Below are 25,108 nucleotides of genomic sequence, written 5' to 3' on the forward strand. Positions count from 1 at the left end.
CCCTAAGCAAGTCAGAGTATAGAGAAAAGGTCTGTAGCTCAAATACGGTCAGTAAAATGAAATCTGGTAATTAGCGATGACTAACCTAAGCTTGGGCTAAAATTGGGAAGCAAGGTTTGCCTGTGATGCTAACAATAGCTTTTTCTTAGTCTAATAAAAATAGATTCCAATAAACAGTAGCCACTAATGACTGAAAGTGAAAGCTTGATCTGTACTTTATCAGATCATAAGAAGAAAAGCCTCTCTCCTCTCTCACAATTATCCATTTTCTTTGCCACTTTGAGAGTACTTCTCCTAGTTTCCTTGATGACACCATTGCTACAGGAATATATTACTCCTTTTTTAGAGGGATTGTGGGTAAGATAACCTTATAGCTGCCGAATCCCTTGATCTCATTACCCTGCATTACAAGCTGTCTTTTGAAGTAGTGACTTCCTTGTCACTGAAAGTATTCAAGCAAAGACTAGATAAGACCACACATAGAGTGAATTCCTACATGAGATGAGAGGCTAGACTGGTTTCATTTCAAATTTAAGGTTCTTCGACCCTTTGAAACATTATAAAATAAAAACACTATTTCCCATATTTTTAAAACTTTTAAGCTCTACTAGTATCAAAGCTAACTGTATATTAAATAAAATTAATTTATAAAATAATTATTATAACTTTACTTTTAAATTACCTTATTATAAGCAAACCCAGTTTTGCATACATCTTTATGTTCTAAAACTAACAATGCAAGTCTATACAAAATTTCCCCAAAGTATAACTGTTTTTCCTCTTCTTCCAGATTTTATTTTCTTGAGGAATTGAAAGGTCACCCAGGGTTCCCAACTTTCCGGAAGTGTTAGATACATAGATAGATAGATAGATAGATAGATAGATAGATAGATAGATGGATAGATAGTAGATAACATAGATAGATATCTATATATACAGAGATTGATCTACCTCTGTCTTTCTCATATGCTGGTAAAAATGCCATTTGGCAATTAAAGTAATAAAATAATCATGAGTACAAAAGTTTTACTGTAAGGATAGTAGTCACTATAAGATTATTTAAACTAGTTAAAAATTTGAAACAACTATATTTTTTTGTTATTGTTTTGTTTTGTTTTTTTTAGCTGAGCCATCCTGCCACCTTTTGGCAGCTCAGCGGCAGGCAGCTCAGCTCGGGCTGGACTCGAACTGCTGTTGCTCAGAGCTCAAACCTTTGAGCGAGCTCTTAACCAACTGAGCCACTCGGCCGGCCCTGAAACAACTATATTTATTGTTAGAAATAAGAATAGTGTAAGGCCTACATTCTTTTTTTTTAATTAAAATGTATTGGGGTGACAATGGTTAGCAAAATTAAATAGGTTTTAAGTGTACAATTCTGTAATATATTATCTATACGAATATATCACATTGTGTGATCACCACCCAGAGTCTGTTCTCCTTCCATCACCATATATTTGACCCCATTTACCTTCATCTGCCACCCCCCCTCCCCTTTACCCTGTGGTAACCACTAAACTATTGTCTGTATCTAAAGGCCTACATTCTTGAGCTTTGGAGTCAGATAAACCTGGGTTTGAATCCCAGGACTTCCTCTTACTATCTTTGTGGCTTAGGACAAGTTATTTAATCCCTCTGAGCCTCAGTTTCCTCTTTTGTAAAATAGGGGAGATCAGATTTTTTAAGGGGTTTGGGTGACGGGCAAGTATCAGAGAGAAGTGGACCTCAGAGGCCAACATTTTCTCACTGTCCATCCTACTGGAAAGTGGCAGTAACAGGTCCCTTAGGTGGTATGACATGGATATATTGTGATGCTTCCAGTTCTCCAGTCAGCAAAAACTGATGAATGGGACTAATATTTGCTGGCTTCAAACATGTATTAATTCTTTTCATGTCTTTTCTCAGGGGTAAAGATTTACCAGGATCTCTCCCATGCCAGTTATGGCACAAAGAAAGGAAGTTGAGTGCTTCTCAAATGCAAGGTAATGAGAATCATCCCCAAAATGAAAGCAGAAACAAAAGACCCTTAATACATCTGATTTTTTTTTTTCTGTAAGAGAGATCGGGGATTTTAAGCGTTGTCTACAAGCATTCTGTTATTTGAAAGCAAAAAAAATTTTTTTTAATTCAGTGTCTAATGTGTAGGAAGGAAGGGGGTTTACTTTCAAATAGACTTCTTTCTAGAATTTAGACAGTCCTCACCAAATATTTTTATTCAAAGAAGAACCTGTGGTAGACAAAGAAAAAATAAAGGAAAAAAATAAAACAAAAAAAGAAAAACAAACAAAGGAAGAACCTGTGGGTGTGGAAAGAACAAATACAAGGTCAAATAGAAATCAAGTAATGGAGCAGCATAAACACAACTAAAGTCCCAGGATTTCTCACAGAAAAATAAGTTATAATGATAAAATGAGCTACCCTGGGCACAGTTCATTAACCCAAACAATACATATTTATTTAAAGCCAACAGTGTACTAGGCATGGAATAGACAAGACAGACATGGTCTCTGCCCTGATCAGAAGTCTTATACAGAAGATATAGTTAAACCATGAATTTGTTGATGGTAATAGTTAAATTACAATATGATACAAGTTAAGATAGGGGAAATAAAGAGTGTTACAGGAGCATAAAATTGAAAGTCTCCTAACTTCAACTTGTGAGGATAGGAGGGGAATCCCAGAAAAGGCTGAATGATGAGGGGTAAATCAGTCAAAGATCTCAGAGGGGAGTGTGCTGGGCAGAAAGCGTGGACTCTGCAAAGGCCTGGAAAGCATGACACACTAGAAAAACTAAAAAGGAGTCAAACATGGCTGTGTTTGGGGTCTAGCCTAATGCTTCACCCCTCCAACTTCGGAACCAAATGAGACATTGACCCAGGAGACAGACAGGAATCAAAGAATCGCCTTTATTGCTGAGAAAGCTGGTTTGGAAAACATAAAAGACTGTCAAGATCAGAATTGCATTTTTTATTGTAAAACTGAGCTAACTGCCTTAATAATAACTGTTTATGGCTTTATAAAACTTTGAGGTTTTCAACGTGCATTAATATACATTGGTGCTTGTTTCAAGGGTACCCGGGATTTGTTTTAGTTAGGTATTGTAAGACATACAGACACAGAAATGATTGTCATGGAGGGAAACTTGGTTTATATTCACAGATCCCTATAAGTAAGGGGCACAACTAACCATGAAGAGCCACACAGGGAAGCACCAGAGTTGGTCAGGAGGCAAAGGGTAGGGGGAGGTGGGCAAGAGCCTTTACTGTGGTTTCTGCAGGAAGGAAAAATGAGGCAGGATAAGCAGGCTAAGAAATGGCTAGTTTGAACAATTTCAGTAGCTCTGGGGTGTAGGGCTGTCTCTAGTTGTCTAGTACCTGGCCCTGCGGTGATTAGGACAGAGGAATTGTGACCCAGAGTGTAGGAGCCTGAGAAGGTAGGTGGTTGGGAGTATGGGCTCTGGATGGGTTGGTTGGCCCGTGAAAAGCATGCTCACAGGCAAGTCCTTTACTATCTCTAGGAAATGGCTAGCTAGCTCTGGGAGGGACAGTCCCTCCAAGATCAACAAAGCCTCAGATGTCAAAGCGTCAAATACAGAAACCAGGAAATGTGGTTATTACAATGCTTAACCCTCACCACTTTCCCATGAGAGGTTAATTTGTACATTCTACAAATATTTATGAAACACCTCCAAATCCCCAACAACTGCTCCATCCTCACTCTCAATTGATATCCTTGCTTCCTACTTCTCTATAATGAGAGAATCCTGATTCTGCAATCAGAATTGAATTACCACAGGTTCCCACCTCCATGTATACCTCCTACCAGCATCTGTACCCACAAACTCTGCCTGCCTCTCTGTTCCACAAATGAACTTTGTACTCTTATCTAAAGCCAATCCTTCCAGTGTGGATTAGAACCCATCCCTTCTCTCATTTTCAAAGAAATAACCCAAGAAAGTGTCCTGCCTATCTCCAACACCAATCTTTTCCCCTCTCTATCATATTTCTATCATCATACAAACTTACTGTTATTTCCCTTTAAAAAAAATGTATTGTGACCTCATTTCTTGAATGAGACCAGGTTGCTCAACCGAACGCCCTGGCTCGTCAGCCAGGAGCTCACCAAATGGGTCCCTGAGAGGATTGGGTGGGAGACGAGAAATAAAAGAGAAGAGAGACAAAGTGCAGGGGACAGGAGGGACTCGACTCAGTCTGCTGATGGCAAACTGAAAACTCGTTTATTGGACATACAAGATTCTTAAGGGGAAACAAGTTCCTCATTATAGAGAACGATTCCCTAAAGCTAAAACTTATAGGCTGAGGAGAAACAATTTCTCCTCAGCAACAAGCTATGTTATACACAATATAAACCAATGATATAGCTAGGCAAGGTTAAACTGAGGCAAATAGAAACTGTCTACAAGTCCACAGTAGAAAGTCCCAAGCATGTGAAGCAGGTCCATGGTGGAAAGTCCCAGAGTGGTGATGCATATTGAAACTGCAAGTCCATAGTCCATGAGCAACTGAGTCCCTTAGTCCATAAGCTTTTCCTATCAGCAAGCTGGGATCTTTACTCTTCGCACTTGCATTATCTAGAAGCAGTTTAAGGCAGAAGCACTGTCCCATAGGTCCCCACCAAATCACTCCCGTTCCAAGGCTGCTCACCCCAAGCCTGTATCTACCTGGAGACCCAAGCTTGCCTACCTAAAGCCTCAGTGTCTCTGGCTGATCCCAGCCAGCTCCCAACAATTTCCCTCTTCAGCTACCACACAATTTCTTTGCTCCCCTTTGCAGGAAAATTCATCAAAAGAAATGTCACTCCTTCTCCGTCTCTTTGGCTAGTTCCTCCCCTTCTAATTTATCTTAATGCGACAGTACTTCCGAGCTCAGTCCTCAATCCTCTTCTCTTCTTTATACCATGCACACATGTGGTGATATCATCTAGTCTTAGGTTTTACTTTTTATTTATTTATAGTTTTATTCTGTTTTTTTAAAGGCATCGGTCTCGACATGGCCTCTTCTTTATATCCTTAGTTCTAGCCTTAGGCTTTAAATACCACCCAGAAGCCAACAATTCCCAAATGTGTATGTCCAGCCCAGACTCATACCTAACTGCCTACTCAACATCGTCAATTGTATGTCTAGTGGACACCTCAAACTCAACATGTCAAACACCGAACTCCTGATGTATTCCTCCTACTCTTTTTTGATTGTGGTAAAATATGCGTAAAATAAAAATTACAATTGTAACCATTTTTAAGTGTACATACTAGTCAGTGGCATTATATATACTCACATAGCTCTGTAACCATCACCACCATCCACCTCCACATCTTTTTCATCTTCCCAAACTGAACCTCCATATCCCTTGAAGAGAGCTCCCCATGCCTTCCTCCCCGCAGCCTTTTACTCCTAAAACTTGCTCTGCCCATCTCTGATGATGACATTTCATCCTTCTACTTGCTCTAGAAAAAAACGTTGGTGTTACCACTGACTCTTCTCTCTTACTCTACCTCTGAATCCATCAGAAAATCTCATTGGCTCCACCTTTAAAGTATATATCTAGAAGTCAATCACTTCTTACCACCTCTGCTGCTCCAACCCTGGTCTGAGGCACTATTACTGCTCACCCACAATAGCCCTACCGGATACTAGTGTCCCTACTTCTACCCAACTCCCAAAAAAAGTCTGTTTTTCCAGCAAGAGGCACAATGATGTTGAAACACAAGTCAGGTGGGGGAAGGGGGAGGCGCTGAGTAACTTGAGGTGTTTGACTGGAATCTGTAAGACTGAACACAAAAGGAATCGTACATCAACAACGTACTCTAGTTCGTAAAGTTGTTTCTCATAGGGGTATAGATTAACAACTCTGAAGCTGATGTACATGTATACTAGGATTAAGTAAATAAGGAAATGGATGCTGGATGGCGGGAGCCAGGTTTCTCATTGTTGGAGTGGTACATTACAGATAAACAAGGGGAGGGGGCTAGCGTAAACCAATGGTACTGGATTAGGGTCTGAGACATCAGTGTGAACTCATGTTTAGCTTAATATGGATACAGATGGCTCGATCAAAAAGTCATTAGAGATGTGTGTGCCTATGTGGGTGAGTATGCATGCATCTATTCCCTAGCCCTGTCTGCTAAGAGGACTTAGAAGCAAGCATTAACACCCCCACAGCAACAAACATAGCCAGCACCCAGATCTTGACTTCTCCTGTCAGCTTTCTATACAAGAACCAGAGTTCCATGAATAAATGGCTGATTCTAGGGCTTGGGCAGGAAATATACAAGATGAACCTGGGACATCTTCGAGTGCCAGAAAGTAAGGAAGTGCTCAAAAATCTAAAGGACAGAGCCTATCAACGGGGTAAAGAAGCCAACCTGAAAAAGCATACCACTGCCAAAGCTGTGACAATTTGAGCAAGAAAAATAAATAAAGCAGTATTAGATTGTAACTCAAGGTATAAAATAAATATCTCTAAGTCCATAGTGATAGAAATAAATGAATAATTGAATATAAAAAATGAAAAAGAGACAAATTTGTCTTACAAAAGACTTCCAAATAGTGTGTGAAGATATTACCTCCTCCAGGAGGTGGAGCTTAATTCCCCCTGTCCCCAAGCCCTCTGTCCCTTGAGTCTGGACTACCACCCTTAATGACTGGCTTCCAGGTAAAATATGGAGGTAGAAAAAGTAGTAAACATAAAAAATAAAATAAAATAAAATATGGAGGTAGAATATGGAAAAGGAGAGAAGTAACTTTACAGTAGACAAACACTACTTCAGCCATGTAATCATGGTTAACATCATCAGTGATAAGTCATGTTGATAGCATGTAACAATGATATAATGATGAGAACGGTGCTTCACTTCTGTCATCTTCCTCCCCAAAATCCATAATCTCAGGCTAATCATGAGAAAAATATCAGAAAAACCCAAATGGAGGGACTTGTACAAAATACAGTAATGCCTCGGTTTGCGAGCATAATTCATTCTGAAACAAACTACTCATATTGCAAGACATTGCTCGTTTACCACGTTAAAATGTATTATAATAGAAATGTTTGCTCGTCTTGCAGAACACTCGCAAACCACCTCGCTCACAATCTAAGGTTTAACTGTACTTGAACAATAGTCCTCAAAACTGCCAAAATCATCAAAAACAACAAACATCTGATGAATTTACAGAAAAGCTAAAAAGACATGACAACTAAATGTAATATGGTATCCTGGATGCGATCCTGGAGCTGAAAAGGGGCATTAGGGGAAACCAGTGAAATCTGAATAATGCCTGTAGTTTAGTTAATAGTACCACACTGATGCTGGCTTCTTAGATGTAACAGATGGACCCTAGGAATGTAAGATGTTAACATTAGGGAAAACTGGGCGAGAGACCCACAAGAACTCTCTGCGTATCTTTGCAACTATTATCTAAAACCAATCTGATATAAAATTTAAGATAAATTTTAAAACATAACCACGCCTACACTCCCATTAGTTCTCTGACCCCTCCTACTCCTCTCATTCTGCTCCAGACACGCTCACAGCCTTGCTGTTCCTGGAACATGCCAGGCCCATTCCCCTTAGGGCTTTTGCTCTAGTTCTTCCTTCTCTTCTCCCAGATATCCACTCCCTCACCTCCTTCAAGTCTTTGCTTTAATCTTACCTATTTATTACAAACAAGTTATCCCTCAATCCCTGAAACTCCCAATCCCCAGACTCTGCATTACTCTTTCATTTTCCCATTGCATTTACTACCTTCTAACACGTTATCTAGTTTACCTATTTATTACATTCATATAAGGGCAGAAATCTTTGGGGGGTTTTTTAGTGCACTAATGTATCCTAGGCACCTACAACAGCACCTGACACATAGAAGACATGCAATAAATATTTGTTGATTAGGTTGTGTTAAGGTATAAATGCCTACTAACATGCTAGAAATACCAGGGGTCGGGGAGGGGCTGGGGGGAATACAAACAAGTCAGAGATGGTTCCAGCCCTAGAAATGCCCATTTTTTTATCAAGGGAGAAAGATGTTAACTTCTGACACAATTATAAGGCAGGTGTCATTATCTCTATAGGATTCATCACTTGTACATAGAGATGCTAACACTTGAATGTGATATGAAATGAGCTTTATTCTGGTGCCATTGAGGGCATACTTTGTTCTGGGTTTATTTCTTCATTTGCTAATTTTAGAAAATACATGTCTAATTTTGGCTCCAGTTAATACCTTGAGAATTTCTTTGAAAAAAACTCTGAGTCTGTACAAAACACAAACCTCAGAGTTCTGTAGGTCTAAAGTAAGATCTTCTCCAGCCTAGCCTCTCAACTGGAGGCTCTGCAAGAGAACCAGCGTCCAAGCTCATTCAGGTTTAGGGTGGAATTCAGTTCCTTGTGGTTGTAGGGCTGAGGTCCCCATTTCCTTGTTGGTTGTCAGCCAGGAGCTGCTCTCAACCCCTTAAAGGCTGTCTGCATTCCACGTCACGTTGCCCTCTCCATCTTCAAACCAGCAACAGTGGGTCAAGTTCTTCTCATGCTTGGAATCTCTCTCACTTCTCCTGCCCTATCTCTGTAGATGCATAAGGGACCCTATGATTAGATTGGGCCCACTCAGATAATCCAAGATAATCTCTTTTAATTACATCTGCAAAATCCCCTTTTTCATGTAAAATAATATGTTAACAGGTTCCAGTAATTAGGGTGTGGACATCTTTCAAAGGTCATTTCTCCTACATATTTGATTTTCCACTACTTAATTTATTCCAGTTCAAATCTCATGGAAGGACCCTGTCCTTCTTAAGAAATGTCTATTAAGTACTCACATTTCTGTCAATACTTTTCAGAACATGATCTCCAATCAACTGTCTTGTCTGTCCTAGTTCCATGAGAATATGTATTTATTCTTGAATAACTGTCCTAACTTGATTCCATTTCCCCAGCTTTCCACGATGCCTACAACTTCTTTAACAAGGATAAAACTGGCTCTATTGATTTACATGGAATGATGTGCACATTAGCTAAGTTGGGAATGAATCTTACCAAGCACGATGTCTATAATGAATTAAAATGTGCTGATGTTGATCGTGAGTACTTTGACTTACCATTTTTATCATAAAATCTTTTTATGAATATATACATTTTTCTCCCAGAGACTGTATAAACATGAGAAATAAACTTCACTTATTTGCTAATAGTTTCAGTGAGGTATGTGTACAAGTTATGAAATCAACTTAATGCTGCAAAATAGACTCTGAAAAATCTTGTGTGTAAACTAAAAGTGACTGTCACATTTCAATATCAAATTCAGATTACCTGTCATGATGTACATTTTGGAGAGTGCCTTGAAATAACAGATATAAAGGCACTAAAATTTCAAAATGACATGTTACCAACAAAATCCAAACCATTTGTTTCTGTGTGAATCATATATGAGTACAAATCTTCCTTCCATCATTAGAGCCCACCTGTATTGAATTTTAAATGCCACAACATTTTTGTTGATATTTATAAAGCATATAGATAATGTTATCTTTGAGTATACTGACATAGCAATTAGTAGCCCAAGCTGATATGTTGTGTGAAATATATATATATTCAGTATATTATCTCCTCTCACCTCTCCTCACTGAATTGCCAGTGCTCCATTCAATCAGCATCAGGACCACATGTGAGTCAATATCACCAGTTAATTAAAGAGTGTCACTTGTCTCCACTAACGCTGCCCAATTTTTCTATTCTTTCATTGAAACACGCACACATGGCTCTAATAGCACTCATTATCCTTTAATTTTAGAGGAAACAGGGTACAACGTGGCTATGTTATAATAATGGAATTATTAGAGGTATGGAGTGGGAAGGCATGAGGGGATTCTTTGCAAAAATGGCTAGTCTCCATGACTGCAGTGGCTGGGACTCTGGTTTGATGTTTACACCCCATCATTGCTTCTGTGGGCTGTGGGTGTCTGGTGTAATGGTGCTAAGACCACTTCAAGGAGATCAGGGCTTACCCGAGCACATCTCCAGCCCTAAAATGCTCTGATTTTAAGTATTGAATGACCCATGGTGTTTTAATTTTTATGTTTAATATATCATTTGTTAATTAAAATACATCTTATATCCTTATTCTGAGTCTTAGATTTCTGTTGCAGGAGATGGAAAGGTGAATTTCTCTGATTTTATAACGGTGCTGACAGATAAGAACCTCTTTCTTAAGGCTGTGGGTGAGTAGAGACATTCATTACCCAGTAGAGGGCAATTGGGTAGTTGCAATTCACTGCACAATAAATATTATTCATTTAGGCCTCCAATCAGGAGACAAATCAGGAATGTGTACTCTGGAATGTGATTCACTTCCGTACTGCATCTCCAAAACAATATTTACTAAGCAACTTGACACCGCTTTGAAATTTTAACATATATGCATCAAGTCCTTCTGTGGGAGACACTACTTTTTTTTTTTAATATTTTATTGGGGAATTGGGGGAGGGGAACAGTGCTGGGGAATCGGGGGAAGGGGAACAGACAAGTTGCTGTCCTTTTGTTCTTCAGTCTAGTTGTGGAGGACGTTGCTTCACTGGCCCATGTTGGGCTCTTGGCAGCTCACACCGGCTGCTGGCTGCTCATGGTAGCTTATGGCAGCCCACTGCAACAGGGCCTCCAGCCTACGCCGTCACCTACAACTCTTGGCAGCCCAGCTCCAGGTTGAGCTGTTGTTCACCATCTTAGCTGTGGAGGGCAGTGTCACTGGCCCTCATATGGGATCCGAGCCAGGGCCCTGCTGCTCAGAGCTGGCGTCCCAAGCCAGCTCTTAACCAACTCACCACTCAGCCAGTCCCTGGGAGACACTACTTTTTGGGCTCTAATGAGAACACTCAGGCAGTGGTGTAGAAAAATTTGGTTTTTAATTTTAATTCCTCACCGAGTGCATGTGCTACTTTGGGAAGCACCCCTTTTACAGAAGAATAAATATGTTTTTAGAAAAAGAAAAATGCTTTCTCTCATGCAAATTTGGGTGTACATAATTTACTGTTCTTGGAAAATATCTTCCTCACCCTGATGAAGCCTCTGCCCTCAGTGCAAGGGCTGGAGAGTCTGCTGGAGGTTAGAGAGCCTGTTCTTACATAAGGTTATATATGTGGAGAGGTAAACTTATTAGTCCTCTAATGGTTTGTTTATGAGTTTAACAGATGCCTTGAAAAATCTAATCCTATTCATATCATGTTTTCTAGGATAAATACATTCCAAATAACAGATTCTGCATGTAGTGTTGAAAATCCACCCATTCATAGGCTATGAACTATCCTTAGGATAAACAGAAGTTACTGCTTCTAGCGCCACTGTAGTAACAAGGGTTTGCGTGCAAACCAACAACTGCTTTACCTAGAAGAACAGGGCAATAATACTCAACGTATAATTCATGTTTATGTTAAATGTATTACTGTATTTACTTAGAAGTCATTTAACTAAAAGTATTTTTTATAATTCCATGATTATTTTGTCTGCTCAGTAACAAAAAATGACCTTTCTACAATAGAATAGATTTTGAATGTTTGTCTATAATTCTCTAGTCCTCAACTTGGTATTAATAGTGTAAATGCAATAAAAAAGACTGTCAGTTTAGTACTTTTTTTTTGATAGGTGGTTTCTTCAAAAGGCATTTTGAATCTTTTCTTCCCTTTATAGTTCCAGAAAAGAAGATCTGTTTAGATTTAGCTGACAACCCAGGGATTCTATTGTTTGAAATCCTATCAAAGCTTGTAGAGACTTCAGCCTTACCCAAAAAGGCAATAATGGAAATCGTAAGGTAAGTGACACAGAAAGGGGCAAAAACGACCTTCTCAGAAGCACTGGTGAGGATACTAACAAGGCAAGGAACCTCTCACTAATATCTTACTTCACGGGGTCTGCTCCAAAGCAAAGGAGCATGTCTGTGGGCCAGTGCTCACGCGCCCCAACATGACTTTATTCCTTCCTCTCCACAGTACTGCCCAGCTCTGGAATTACAAGGCTGACTTCAGGCCATCTCAGGGCCCCACTGAGGGCCTAAGACAGCTAAGAAAGTTCAGCCTCTCCTACCCTAGGCTAGAGAATCCCAGAGGAATAAGGCTTTTCCAAGGCTGACTTTGGGTGGGCTTGGATATCTAGTTTGAATACAAGACACTCCCAGTCATGCTGGAACTACCAGGGGCTCTCAAGAGGTCCTCTGACTCTGGGATGAGGTACAGCAAGTTCAGACCTCCCAAAGTAGCCTTTAGACTAGAGCAGAGCCAGAAGTAAAATGAAAATAAAGGGTGAGGGGCTGGCTGAGTGGCTCAGTTGGTTAAGAGCTCGCTCAAGAGTTTGAGCTCTGAGCAACAGCGGTTCGAGTCCAGCCCGAGCTGAGCCTGCCCTCACCCCAATTCCCCAATAAAAAAAAAAAAAAAAAAAAAAAAAAAAAGAAAATAAAGGGTGAGGACACATGCTCACACTCAAATGGGTTTATTCCAGCGAATATCACTGAAGAGAAATGTCTTCAACCCATTTTTGTCATTGTAATACAGAAATTAAGTGTTGCCATTCTCCATCTTTTCAACTCATACTTTCAAAGCACTCTGCTGTCCCACTTAGAGAGACTTAAAAATACAGAAAACCATCAATGATGTAAAAATGTCCTCTGCTTCTCAATGGGAAATCCCTTTATATTATCCTACACCTGTATCAGATGTGGAACAGAGGGAGCACAGCATTCTACTCTTCATCCATCTCAAATGTGTTTATTATATGCCTGCTATCGGTACACAAATTTGGCACATTGCTTAACCTCTCAGCCTCAGTTTCCTCATCTATAAACTGGTGATAATAATACCACCATATAGGGCAATTGTGGGGATGGCATGTGATGATGTAGGTAAAATGCTTAGCACATCATAAGAGCTCAATAAATGTTAGCTATTGTTATTATGTAGGAGTAATTACGATAAGCATTAAATATATATATATAATCTATTTTAATCCTCACCTCCTTTAATCCTCACTATTATCCCCACTTTACAGATGAAAAAAACTGAAGCACAGGTTAGTTAAGTAACACTCCCAAGTGGAAGTGGTGCCTAGATTTAAGCAGTCTGATTCCAGCACCCATGCTCTTACCCACCTCCCTCTACTGCCCCTCACACCCAGTAAGTGCTCAGGAAATGTTAGCTGATGTTGGTGGTTTTATTGTTGTTATGGTTGTGATTGTTACTTATCATATACCTAGTTCCTAAGGGGATCAAAAGTGTTTAATACATAGTATTTAAGGAGCTTAAAATAAATGGAGAGAAAAGCCATAAATATGCAGTTAACTAAATCAATATGTAGAAGTGAAATAATGCAAAATATATTAACACAATGAACTGTCAAATGAGTTGCATAGATCATTCATTAGTTTCCTGAGAAAGTGGGTCCTGCACCTTGTTCTCTGGGACAGCAAGAAAAGACCCTCCTTTGCTCAGCACACTGAGAAGTGAAGTCCTCCACGTTGGCCCTGAAGCCCCTGCTATAGCAAAGCACTAAGAAGCAAGTTCTTCCACCACAGCACAGCTGCAAAGAGAAGCCCGCTGTCCCAGCAGCAGGGAGGAACCTGATTTACCATTGATATTTAAGGCGTGCATGTTTGTAAATCAGATGTTTATTCCTTTAGGGATGTTTGTACTGTGAATTAGAGTCCCTTACTATATATAGCCTGCTGTGCTTATTCTTGAAGAATTTATATCTAAAAGGCATAGTAACATATCTCCTAGACCTGTTTATATACATGTGCACCTGCACGTGCGCGTGCACACACACACACACATTGCAAAGAATAGCAATCAATCATAGTGATTTACTGTGAATAGTAAGATTATTGGTAATATTATCTTTATAATTTTCTGTATTTTTCAAATTCTTTGCAATGAGAATTTCTTTAAATTTGAAACAAGTTGCATTTTAAAACCTAACACAACATAGTATAATAATAGGCATGATTAATATTTGTATTCAAGCTGGTACCACTTAAGGGTTTGTCAAGGATCATAGGTATTTTTCTAGACAAGGCTGGAAGGTCTTGGGGACCAGGAAGGAAGCCAAAGCCCAGGGACTAGATATATTTTAATAGTCAAATGGCCTCTGGCAACTATCATAGATGTTCTGTAAATGTCATAGAAACAGGCACTCAATAAATAATAGTGAATGGATATGCAAATTAAATTTAAAATAAGTTTATTCATCATGTATAACTTGCAAGTTATCTTCTTTTTTTTCTATTTGTCTAACATGCATTTTTTTTCAGTAGAACTATGGCACTTTTTATCCATTTCTGGATTACTTTTTCTTTTTCTTTTTCTTTTTTTTAGCTATTTCCGAAGAAAATTCCAGGAAAGCACCTCAGGAATATTGAGGAGTCCTTATGCTCTGGGTTATGGAAAAAGGAGATTTAGCAGGCCAGACATATGCACACCCCTGAGCTCAAGCATGGATGCCTTTGCTAATGCTGCCCGGATTGCGATGACAAGAGAAAAGGATTTATTTAAATTTCTTGAAGAACTCAAGAGTAAGAGCCATTTGTCCTTTCCCCACTGATGTAAAGAATTTATTTGTATATTACTGGTCAGAAATAAGTGGTAGAGGCCACGTGCTGTAAGAGCAGGGCCTATTTTGGGTGATGGGTCTCTGTCACCCAGATCTCATTTGAAAGCAAATGTACCGTATTTCCCCATGTATAAGACACACCCTTTTTCGAAAAATTTGGGGTCTAAAAACTGGGTGCGTCTTATACAGTGGTTGTAGATTTTTTTACTTGCGTTTCTCGCTTTTTTGCGCTTGTTGTCTTTGCGCTCATTGTTTCGCACTGTTACCGGTATATTAGGTTACGTTTTACCACGTTCTGCCCAGAAAGGGCTCAGAAAAGATTTTCGTACAGTGCTGAATTCAAGTTAAAAATGATCCAGTTTGCAAAGTGAATGGAAATCGTGCTGCTGAACGTAAGTTTGGTCCTCCTCCAACTGAGAAAACAATCCAAGACTGGCTATGGTTGGGAGTTTTGACAGTGATGAGGAGTTGTATGGATTTTATGATGAATAAAACTTGAGTTCAATAACTTTATGTAATACTTTTTTTTTTTCAAATTTCGAGCCCCAAATTTAAGGTGCATCTTATATATGGGAGCGTCTTATACATGGGGAAATACGGTATATATTACCTGAATCAGACACCTAGATGAAGCTGAGAGTCTGTGGAGGGTGTGAAAAATGGGGATCAAGGCACTGAGGAGAAGAATAGACAAAGATTAGGCACCACATGTATATCTTTATGTGAATTTCTTCTTATAGTATTTGTGAAACCATTTCTTTTTAAATCTTTTTAGGATGCAATCCTCCTTCAGAAAACCCATATTCAAAAATACCCATCTTTCCATTGTTTCCTAATGTGGATGGGGTGGTGACGGGAAAGCCGTTCAAAGACATGCAGAAATTAGAAATGCTAAGGAGAAAGGAGCCGCTGAATTTCTTTGAGAACTATTTTTTCCAAAAAAGAAATTGGAAAACACAGGTGAGATTTAGATGATGTCACATCAGTTCATTTAAATACTTAGGTTTTTCAGTTCTAACTTAGAACTAGTAACATGCTTTTTAATTACAAATATTTTTAGTCATTATATTTCAAACCAGATCCATAGACATATTCCTAAATTTAAGCCCAGTTATAAATATTTCATTTAATGTCAACAAATAGTTCATCTTGCTGAAAAATACAATCCTAGGCTTGGGGTTGGAGGGGTGGGGCATATAGAATAATAATAAAAAGGCTCTCAGGTCCTACCTCCGACTGCTCTCCCATCGACTCAGGAACCAGAAGTTGCATGTTTGTCTCCCTCAACTGGCTCTAGATCATGGTTGGGCCAGGCATCATGCAATGACAGGACCAGGTCCACAACCCAGTGGAGTAATTTGTGATGGAGGGGCCATCCTGCCTGTGGACTAGAACCCCATTTATAGTCCCAGCTGCACCTTCTGGCCCTACTTCAAGCCCTGTTGCCGCTCATCTATTTTCCCCCTCCTAAGGCACACTTTATCATCATCAGTTTTAAGGTCTCAGGCATGTAAGCCCTCGTTTCTGGATATTCTCTCAGGGAGCGCAGGAAGCCTCACCCCAGGTTTGTCACAGGCCTCCGAGCCTGAGAAACAAGATCAAGATTTGACTGGAGATTAGCCCACCCCTTGAGGAATCTCTGGGTTCCAGGGATCCATGTGTTATTCACATCCCTATGAAACCCCTAGAGGCCACTCCAGGTGTAGGGTTTAAGAGTCCAGATACTGGAGGTGGGAGAAAAAAATGGAGAGTTATTAATCAACGGGCATAAAGTCTCAGTTTTGCAAGATGAAAACGTTCTAGAGATCTGACGGGACAACATTGTGCATATAGTTAACAATGCTATATTGTGCACCCAAAAAAAATGTGTTAAGGGGGTAGATCTCATCTTTAGAGTTCTTACCAGAATAAAATAAATTAGAAAAAAAAAGTCCCAGAAAAGTATCATGATCACAAATGACTACCAGTTATGACTGCCTTTCGCTCTCCTGATAGACATACCCACTGACAAGATGGAAATAAGAAGATATTTATACCCCTTTCAACTTATTTCCTGACATTGAACCTTCCACCTGTGGTATTTATTTAATGTCAATCTCTCCAACTAGAATATAAGGATTCTAATTTTAAAAATAATTTTCAGATATATGTTCTTTAAGGGAGACACACCTAAAATATGTTACAGAAAGCTTAAAAGTAAAGACACAGAAAAAGATACATCAGGCAAATACAAATCAAAATAAGCTGGCATCGATATACTAGTATGGGGAAAGTAAAATTTAAGGAAAACATAACCAAAGATAAAAATGATAAAGATGCTGTTAGAGATTTTTAAAAGTCATCAGAAAGATACAACTATCCCGGACCTGTGTGCATCTATCAAATTGACGGATAAAGTGATAACAGAATTATAAGAATTAACTTGAGACTTTTTAAGGCATTATACGTGCTTTAAAATTTCTCATTTTTACCCACTGTAAGAATAATTCCTAAATGAATAGGCAAATCCATAATCACTGGGAGATTTTTATCATGCATCTCCAGAAACCAATAAAGCAGACCAAAAAAAGGAAATCAACTCCTCTTACCAAAAAAAGTTAATGGTTAAGGAAGAGAGAGATGTGGAATTATAGCTTGATGTAGAATCAGAGTCTAGAAAAAATTGTTTCAGGGCATGGGTGACTTGAGCCCATTTGTAGCCAGGAGGAGGGACCCTTATGAAGGTGTGGGTCTCAATCTTGACTGCATAATAGAATCACCATGGGAACGCTTTTAAAAATAACCTCATGGGGCCTGCCGAGTGGCGTGATGGTTAAGAACTGGCTTGGAATGCCAGAGGGCCCCGGTTGGGATCCCACATATGAGGGCCAGTGACACTGCCCTCCACAGCTAAGATGCTGAACAACAGCTCAACCTGGAGCTGGGCTGCTGTGAGTAGCCGGCGACGGCGTAGGCTGCAGCCCCTGTGGCAGCGGGTTGCCATGGGCTACCATATGTAGCCAGCAGCCAGCGTGAGCGGCCAGCAGCCGCAGTGAGCAGCCATCCAGAAGCCGGCAACTGATGTGCCTCGCCAGAGAAGAGCACAATGATGGTGCCAACTTGGGCCAGTGAAGCAACGTCCTCCACAACTAGACTGAAGAACAAAACGACAGCAACTTGTCTGTTCCCCTTCCCCCAATTCCCCAGCACTGTTCCCATCCCCCCAATTCCCCAATAAAAATATTAAAAAAAAAACAAAAACAAAAAAACAACCTCATGCCCAGGCCACAACCTTATCCAATTAAATCAGATCTCTGGAAATAGGGCCTCAGTATTTTTTAAAGCTCCAACATGCACCCAAAGCTGGAAACCACTGCTCAAGGAAAAGATTAACAGGGCAAGAAAGGAGCAGGACTGGCTACATAATTTGCAGGGCCCAATGCAAAATGAACATGTAGGCCCCTTGTCCAAATATAATTAAGGACATAAAGACAACAACAGTAGAACATTAAACCAAATTCAGAGAGCCCTTCTAAGTCCAAAGTCCTGCGTAACTGCACACATCACATGCCCGTGAAACTGACCCTGGAAAGAGGAAAACTGAAGGCATAATGTCCAAGAGGCAAACAAATAAAGATACAGGGGGAACCTTTGGCCTCATCTATAAGAGGGAAGGAGGAAAACATAGGTTAAAGGATGGAGAAATCCTAAGGTGGAAAGAAGAGTTAATTCATATTAGATAAACTTGAAGTGACACGATCATTAGCTGAGGGAGTTAGAAGGTCTGGTTTCCCACAGTCACTATGAAGATGGTAAGAGAGTTACTTACCAGTGAATGAAGGAAAGTAATGTCACTATGTGTGGTGTCAGATGGGTGTTAGACTTAACGGGGCTATCACTTTATAAGGTATATAACGTCTAATCACTATGTTGTACATCTGAAACTAACATAACATTGTATGTCAACTGTAATTGAAAATTTTTTAAATACAGTAATACCTTGGTTTGCGAGCATAATTTGTTTCAGAAACAAGCTACTCATATTGCAAGACATCGCTCGTTTACCACGTTAAAATGTATTAGAAATGTTTGCTCGTCTTGCAGAACACTCACAAACCACATTACTCGCAATCCAAGGTTTTACTGTACTTTTTTTTTTTTTTGGCACCCTCTGTAGCTTGTACTCTGTAGAGGGCACATTCATTTTCAGTACTTTGTGATGGCTTGGGAAGTTTGGGGGAGAATGGATTTGGCTCCTCTCTACCCTCCATATCTCTTCCACATATAAACTATCTTCTGCTCTATACTTCTCTTATGAGTAGACTTCATCATTTTGAAAGATAATTTGCTAGATACCCATTTACACATGGGACAATACCAGGTGCCCCAAAACAACCGAACACTGGTGGTTTAGCAATAACCTTATAAATCATGTGCAAACCCTTTCATAATACAATATACCTCTGTTTATTACATTTTTTCTGTATACATCAAACTAAAATATATTACTAACCTTCTTTTTTAAATGTGCATAAAGGCAGCAAATATAAGGCCTGTTGACCTTGCCTCAGGCTATCCAACTGACATCCTCGCCATTGACCAAATACTCAAGAAAAAGCAGACTTGGACAGTGACTGATGCAGCTGTTATTAAACAGCATGTGAGTACTCACTGTGGAATCCCTTCCCAGAAAACATTGACAAAAATACTTTCCACTTCAATACTGCAACCATAAAACCGAATTTTTTTCCCTGCTCTATGTCTTTAAAATAAGATCATTTCTCATTTTTACCCATTGTAATGACGTTTCTTTCTCTATAATCCAATGAATTTTCAAATGTTAACTGTTATAGTTCATCCTGCCAATCACCTATAGAGCCATATCCAGCATCATTTCTGGGACATTCATTTGTTTCATGCTGGAAATAGCAACTAGTTAAGGTACTAAGCCGACAGTCACAGTGAGTGGTGCACTCATGGAATCATGATAAGTGAAAGCATCTTTATTATACCAGCTAAAAAAAATGATAAGAATAGTGTAAGTGAGCTTCCTAGGTGCTAGGCACTCTGCTCTACAAGCTCTCTACAGGTACCAATTCATTTACTTACCACAACAATCCTTGGAGGCAGGCACTGTCATCATTCCTTATAATCTTACAGATACACACAGAGAGGTTAGTGACTTGCAAAGGCACACAGCTAGGAAGTAATAGAGCCAGGATTACAAACATGGACAGCATAGCTCCAGAATCCACACTTTTAACTAAAACTCTATGCTGCCTGTCTACTTTGTGTCCTGACTTCTTAGCAACCTTTGTACTCCACAGAGACGACTGGGGTGTATTTATTATATGTCACCCCCCTTCTGCATTTGACACTGATGATCAAGCTCTCCTTGACACTTTCACTTCCTTGGCCTTTACTGCATCTTCAGTTCTCCTTGTAGCTGTGTCCTTTCCTCTCTCTTCTATTTCCTGAGTGTTCATCCCTTACGTCTTGATATCTCCTAGTTTTCTAGTCTCAATCCTACTGCTCTTCTCCTACACTCATGTACTCGTTTGTTCAGTAAATATGTATCCAGTGTTAACAAAGTTCTGGGATTAGAAGATACGGGGGAGAAAAAACACAGTTCCTACCCTCAGTGAGCTGAGAGTAAGAGTAGAAGACATAGGGAAGGAAATGAGTGGTAGTAATATGTTGGGATCAGTGGAGCTGTGGGCGTCAGCAGTGTATGCCACAAGAATGCAAAGGAGTGGGCTCCCATCCTGTCTCATCATGGCACATATTCACACTGGATTCAATGGAGGCTACTTACAGCCAGAGGCCTCCAGCCTGGAGCACCAGCTGCCCTGAGGGCTAAGAAGCCTGTGAAGCTCAATCGTTTGCATACCTGTAACCCAGTCACAGCAGAACCTCAGGGATCTCCGTGTTAAGTGAAAGAAAAGTGAGGACGAGTATTTGGACTATCGATTTACTTTCCTCCTTTCAGCTGCCACCTGTATAGTGATAACTCATAAATCTGTCACTAGCCTAGCCTTCTTTCCAGTACTTCTGTCTTATCTAACTGCCTGATGAACCTTTTTACCTTGCCGTCTCATAGCACATCAAACTTGACATGTCCAAACCAAACTCATCAAGTTGGCTCTTCCTTAAAGAGTCTATGTATCAGTTATTGATACCACCACCTTCCCAGTCAATCCTTGGCATTCCTATCCTATCCAGGGCCTATCTCCATGCCACATTTCCTCCTTGTTTTAGTCTATTGTATTTTTAATATTCTTATCAAATTGCTTATTATCTCATTATTATTATCTCATTATGAAAAGTAATACATATTCACTGTCTATCAACTCCTAACTCAAGATGTCCTCAAGAGGCACTACCCAATGTGTAAACTCGGTTACGTTCAAGTAGCCTGGGAATATAAATAACTCTGGGAATATCTAGAATTATGGTCCACAAATCAGAGATGTTTTAAGGTAACTAGTGTAAATTTATGCTCTCTACTGCAGGTGAAGAGAGCTACAGATACCTGTAACTTAGGAATTGCCCTAGAGCACCGGAAAGAAATGCTCAACCTCTGGCGGAAGATCCGAGGGGATTTGATCGGAATAGACACTAAAAATGAGTCTTTTTATGACACCTTTTCTACTTATACATGGTCTTGGAATGTTTGCCAAGAATTACTTTCTCCGAAGGACTTAAGGTTACATGATGCCTATGTGAATAGAAATTCCTTTCACAACTCTGCATTCTCTTCCTATTCAGATGTCAATGAATGTGACACAGAGACAGGAAGAAAAAGAAAACGGAAAGGTCTCAAAGGGTTTCGACAATGAAATTTCTACATTTTCTAAGCAGCTCATTGCAAACTACTTTTTCACAGATATGAAAATTATGGTTTCTTGCTTTTTGTCTAGTACATTCTTAGCAGCTGGAAACGTTGACATCTTTTGAATTCTGACCAGTAAAAACGTTTAAGTCATAATATGGTTTCCCTTTCCTGATTCTTTCTAGTAAATCAATGCTCTTCTGTTATTTCTGTAGCAATTGGCTGCACTATGCTGCCCCCACCTGGCTCAAAACTGCCCAGGCAGAAGGAGAAACACTGAAAGCAGGCACTTAGCACCACGCAGGGCTGCCCTTGAGCCCTCCTGAGGGCCCTCCCAGCAATAAGCATCTGAGTTTATATGACTGTAAGTGGCATAAGGATTTTTATTATTTGTGAAAGTGGCCAGAGGCAGCAGATGACAATGACCTTTCAGTTTCAGGGAATAATAATACCATCCCCCAGGGAATCTTGATTAAATTTGGGTGTTCCTAAGGCTCCTTCAGACCAATCTTCACATCACATCTTCAGACCAATCTCTTGGAATGCTCTTAAAAATAGCTGATTTCATCCATTACACTTGTTGTTCTTTAATGCATTTAATTAAAAAGCCCTTGTATAACTATATTACAAGTTGGGGGGGTGTAATTGTTTTATTGTGGAAAATATACATAAAACTTAATATTTTAATCATGTTTAAGTACATATCATCCATTACATTATTTTTTTCCTTTTAGAAAAAGAAAAAGACATGTTCCAAATTGATGGGGACAGTAGCTTATAAAATTATAACATTCCAGGAAAAAGCAATGGAGATAATGAAGGCTCCCAAAACTGTTTAATGAAAAGCCTTGAAGTATTTTTGTGTTACCTTGAATATTCAAAACTGTCTAAATATATTTGCCATTGTTCATAATATTATGACATTGGGAAAAAGAAATAACTATAAATAAGTGACTGTGTTTTCTAACCCAAAAATAAGATTTATGGTTTGACAAGAGATTTTTTTTTTGGTGTGACTGCAAGTGTAACAAGTAATCTAAGAGATAAAATTTGAATGCCAAATATTAGAATTCCTGGAATATTACTTGGATCAATAGGATAATAAAACAGAATATTTTGAAGTAGATCTGTCCTGGAAAAAGTAATACAGTTTTTCTATTAAATTGTCACACACTGTTGGTGATAGTACAAATTGGCATCTCTTTGATGGAATACAGTATAGCAACAGATACTCAAACATTCATTCACCAATTATTTATTGAGTTGCATACTGTGTGCTAGACTGTGTTCTAGCATCTGGATATACAAGGTCTGACAATTAAGTTTGCAAACTTATTGCAACGATGTTGCTAACCTTTTCTGATATCAGAGGGATTATTCATTATAAATTTGTACCAACTGGACAAACAATAACCAAGTTTACTATTTGGAAGTGCTGAAAAGAATGCATGAAAAAGTTAGATGACCTGAGCTTTTTGCCAACAATTCATAGCTCTTGCACCAGCTCACACGGCACTATGAGGGAGTTTTCAGCCGGTAAACCAATAACTGTATTGGAACACTCTCCCCACTCCCCACTCACCTGATCTGGCTCCCAATGACTTCTTTCTTTAACCGAAGATAAAGGAAATATTGAAAGGAAGACATTTTGATGACATTCAGGACATCAAAGGTAATACGACAACAGCTCTAATGGCCATTCCAGAAAAGGAGTTCCAAAATTGCTTTGAAGGATGGGCTAGAAGCTGGCGTTGGTGCATAGCTTGCCAAGGGGAGTACTTCAAAGGTGACCATAGTGATATGCAGCAATGAGGTATGTTGCACTTTTTCTAGGATGAGTTCGTGAAGTTAATTGTCCAACCTCGTACAACAGTGAACAAACAGATAAAGTGCCCTGACCTCACGGAGTTTAGTAATGGAGCTAATTATAACCACTGACTCAGCACTTCCACTTCTAGAAATTATTACTAAAGAAATCATGAATATACAAAATGATTTAGCTATAAAGATGTTTATCATGTTGAATTTTTAAGTAAGAAACTTAACCCTAAATGCCCAATAAATCAAGATACAGCTATATAACACATACTCATTAAAGTGATATAAAAGAATATTTCAAACAAAAGAATGATGTTCACAAGCTATTAAGTTTATAAGCAGGCTACAAATGCTAAGAGGCATGAGAGAACTTTATGGGTATGTTCTAAAACTTAATTATGATTGTGGTTGCACAAATAGATTTTTATGAAAATGCATCCAACTATATACTTAAAATGGATGGATTTAATTGTATGTAAATTATAGCTCAATGAAGCTGTAAAAAGGGGGACACAAAACAGCTTGTTCTGAAAATATTTTAACTTAAAGGTTATTTAAATAAATAAATTAGAAAAAAAGACTGGAAGGATATAAACCAAAGTGTTTAATGGCTTAAATTAAGGGTGGGATGGGGTATTTTCTTTTTGTCTTACCTATATCTTCTAAATGTTCTACAATAAACACATCTTTATGTTACAATCTGAAAAAAAAACACAGAAAAGCTGTTTTAAAATTAAAGCTGTTAAACCAGCTTATTCAATTATCTAGGGCTGCTACAAATGCTGTCCAGCTTCTGTGAAACGTTAAGGAGAGCAAATTGAGACACCAGGGTGCCCTCCCCGGCATTCAGTTCCAGAGCCCATGCTTACACAGACTATAATTTCCACTGATTGGAACTGAAAAGAAAGTAATTAACTACCCCTATCCGGGGTTGACACCCAAAGTAGTAATCCAGACTCAGAGTTCTTAACCTTTACATCCTTTGAACCCATGCCACCCACTGAGCTAGGAGAGTTCTCACTACTGACCAGCAGAGGGACCCTTAGCTCCTCTGAAACGCAGTGCCAGCTAAAGTTGGTGTCAAGTTTGATACCTCATAGGGCTCAACTACCGTGTCTTCCAAATTTCTTCTGAAAAATTATTCTATGTGCTTTAAAAGATGAAGAAAAATGAGTTGTACAGGTCAACCAACGGTAATTATATCAAAGTTAAGTGTAGAATACTTTATCACATTTCATAAATAAGGCCCAAGTTGTTTGACTTTTTAAGTGACTCCGTTGGAACTAGTATAAGTAACTTCAAGTGAGGACACAGTGAGCTCTCTACAAGAAAATACACAGTGCGACTGTTGATTGGGAACACTTACAGCTTTTGGCGTGGGGAGAAAAAAAGCCTGTAGATGAGAGAAGATGTCAAGAATATAAATTAACCATCATATCTGTAAACAGCTGGTGGCCTTGAGAAAAGATAGAAATCCTTGTACTTATTTGGAAAGGAGGTTTTATTCAAAATGTTTCAAAAGACCATGACAATGGCGAAAGTATTCTGTCTTCAAATAAAGTACAAGTTCTTTACTATCTTATCTTTTTGACTCACTCGTGTATTTTTCTTTGTGATTAAAGACGGTTTGGGAATTGTTCCAATTTCTTTGGTGGTAAAGGCATAGAATCTCTTATCGCTCCCCTTAGTTTTGCTTATGGAAAGAATCTGCAATGTGTGCTAAGTCTAGTACTGCACTACTCGAATAATTAATTAACCCTTTTCTTCTCTTTTTCCAAATGGTATTCATCACTCTTCTCCTGGAAGTCTTCTTAACTAACCTTATCTTATGTTGACAGCATACTTTCTTCTAGATTCTTGTGAGTCAGTTTGTAGTAATTATTGAA

At 39.1% G+C, this 25,108-nt stretch overlaps 1 protein-coding gene across 1 annotated transcript in view; it reads left to right on the forward strand.

Moving 5' to 3' along the window:
- The window catches only part of EFCAB3 (EF-hand calcium binding domain 3), a 112,764-nt gene extending 91,126 nt beyond the window's left edge, over positions 1-21,638 (forward strand). Inside the window, exons 30-37 of the mRNA XM_019637785.1 lie at positions 1,903-1,979; positions 8,944-9,087; positions 10,153-10,224; positions 11,687-11,807; positions 14,359-14,555; positions 15,369-15,553; positions 19,110-19,232; positions 21,085-21,638. Coding sequence (XP_019493330.1) covers positions 1,903-1,979; positions 8,944-9,087; positions 10,153-10,224; positions 11,687-11,807; positions 14,359-14,555; positions 15,369-15,553; positions 19,110-19,232; positions 21,085-21,411 — 1,246 coding nt within the window. The 3' untranslated portion in view covers positions 21,412-21,638. The remainder of the gene's footprint in view (positions 1-1,902; positions 1,980-8,943; positions 9,088-10,152; positions 10,225-11,686; positions 11,808-14,358; positions 14,556-15,368; positions 15,554-19,109; positions 19,233-21,084) is intronic.
- Positions 21,639-25,108: the final 3,470 nt, after the last annotated feature.

Source organism: Hipposideros armiger, unplaced genomic scaffold (genome assembly GCF_001890085.2).
Source record: "Hipposideros armiger isolate ML-2016 unplaced genomic scaffold, ASM189008v1 scaffold_34, whole genome shotgun sequence".
NCBI classification, from domain to species: domain Eukaryota; kingdom Metazoa; phylum Chordata; class Mammalia; order Chiroptera; family Hipposideridae; genus Hipposideros; species Hipposideros armiger.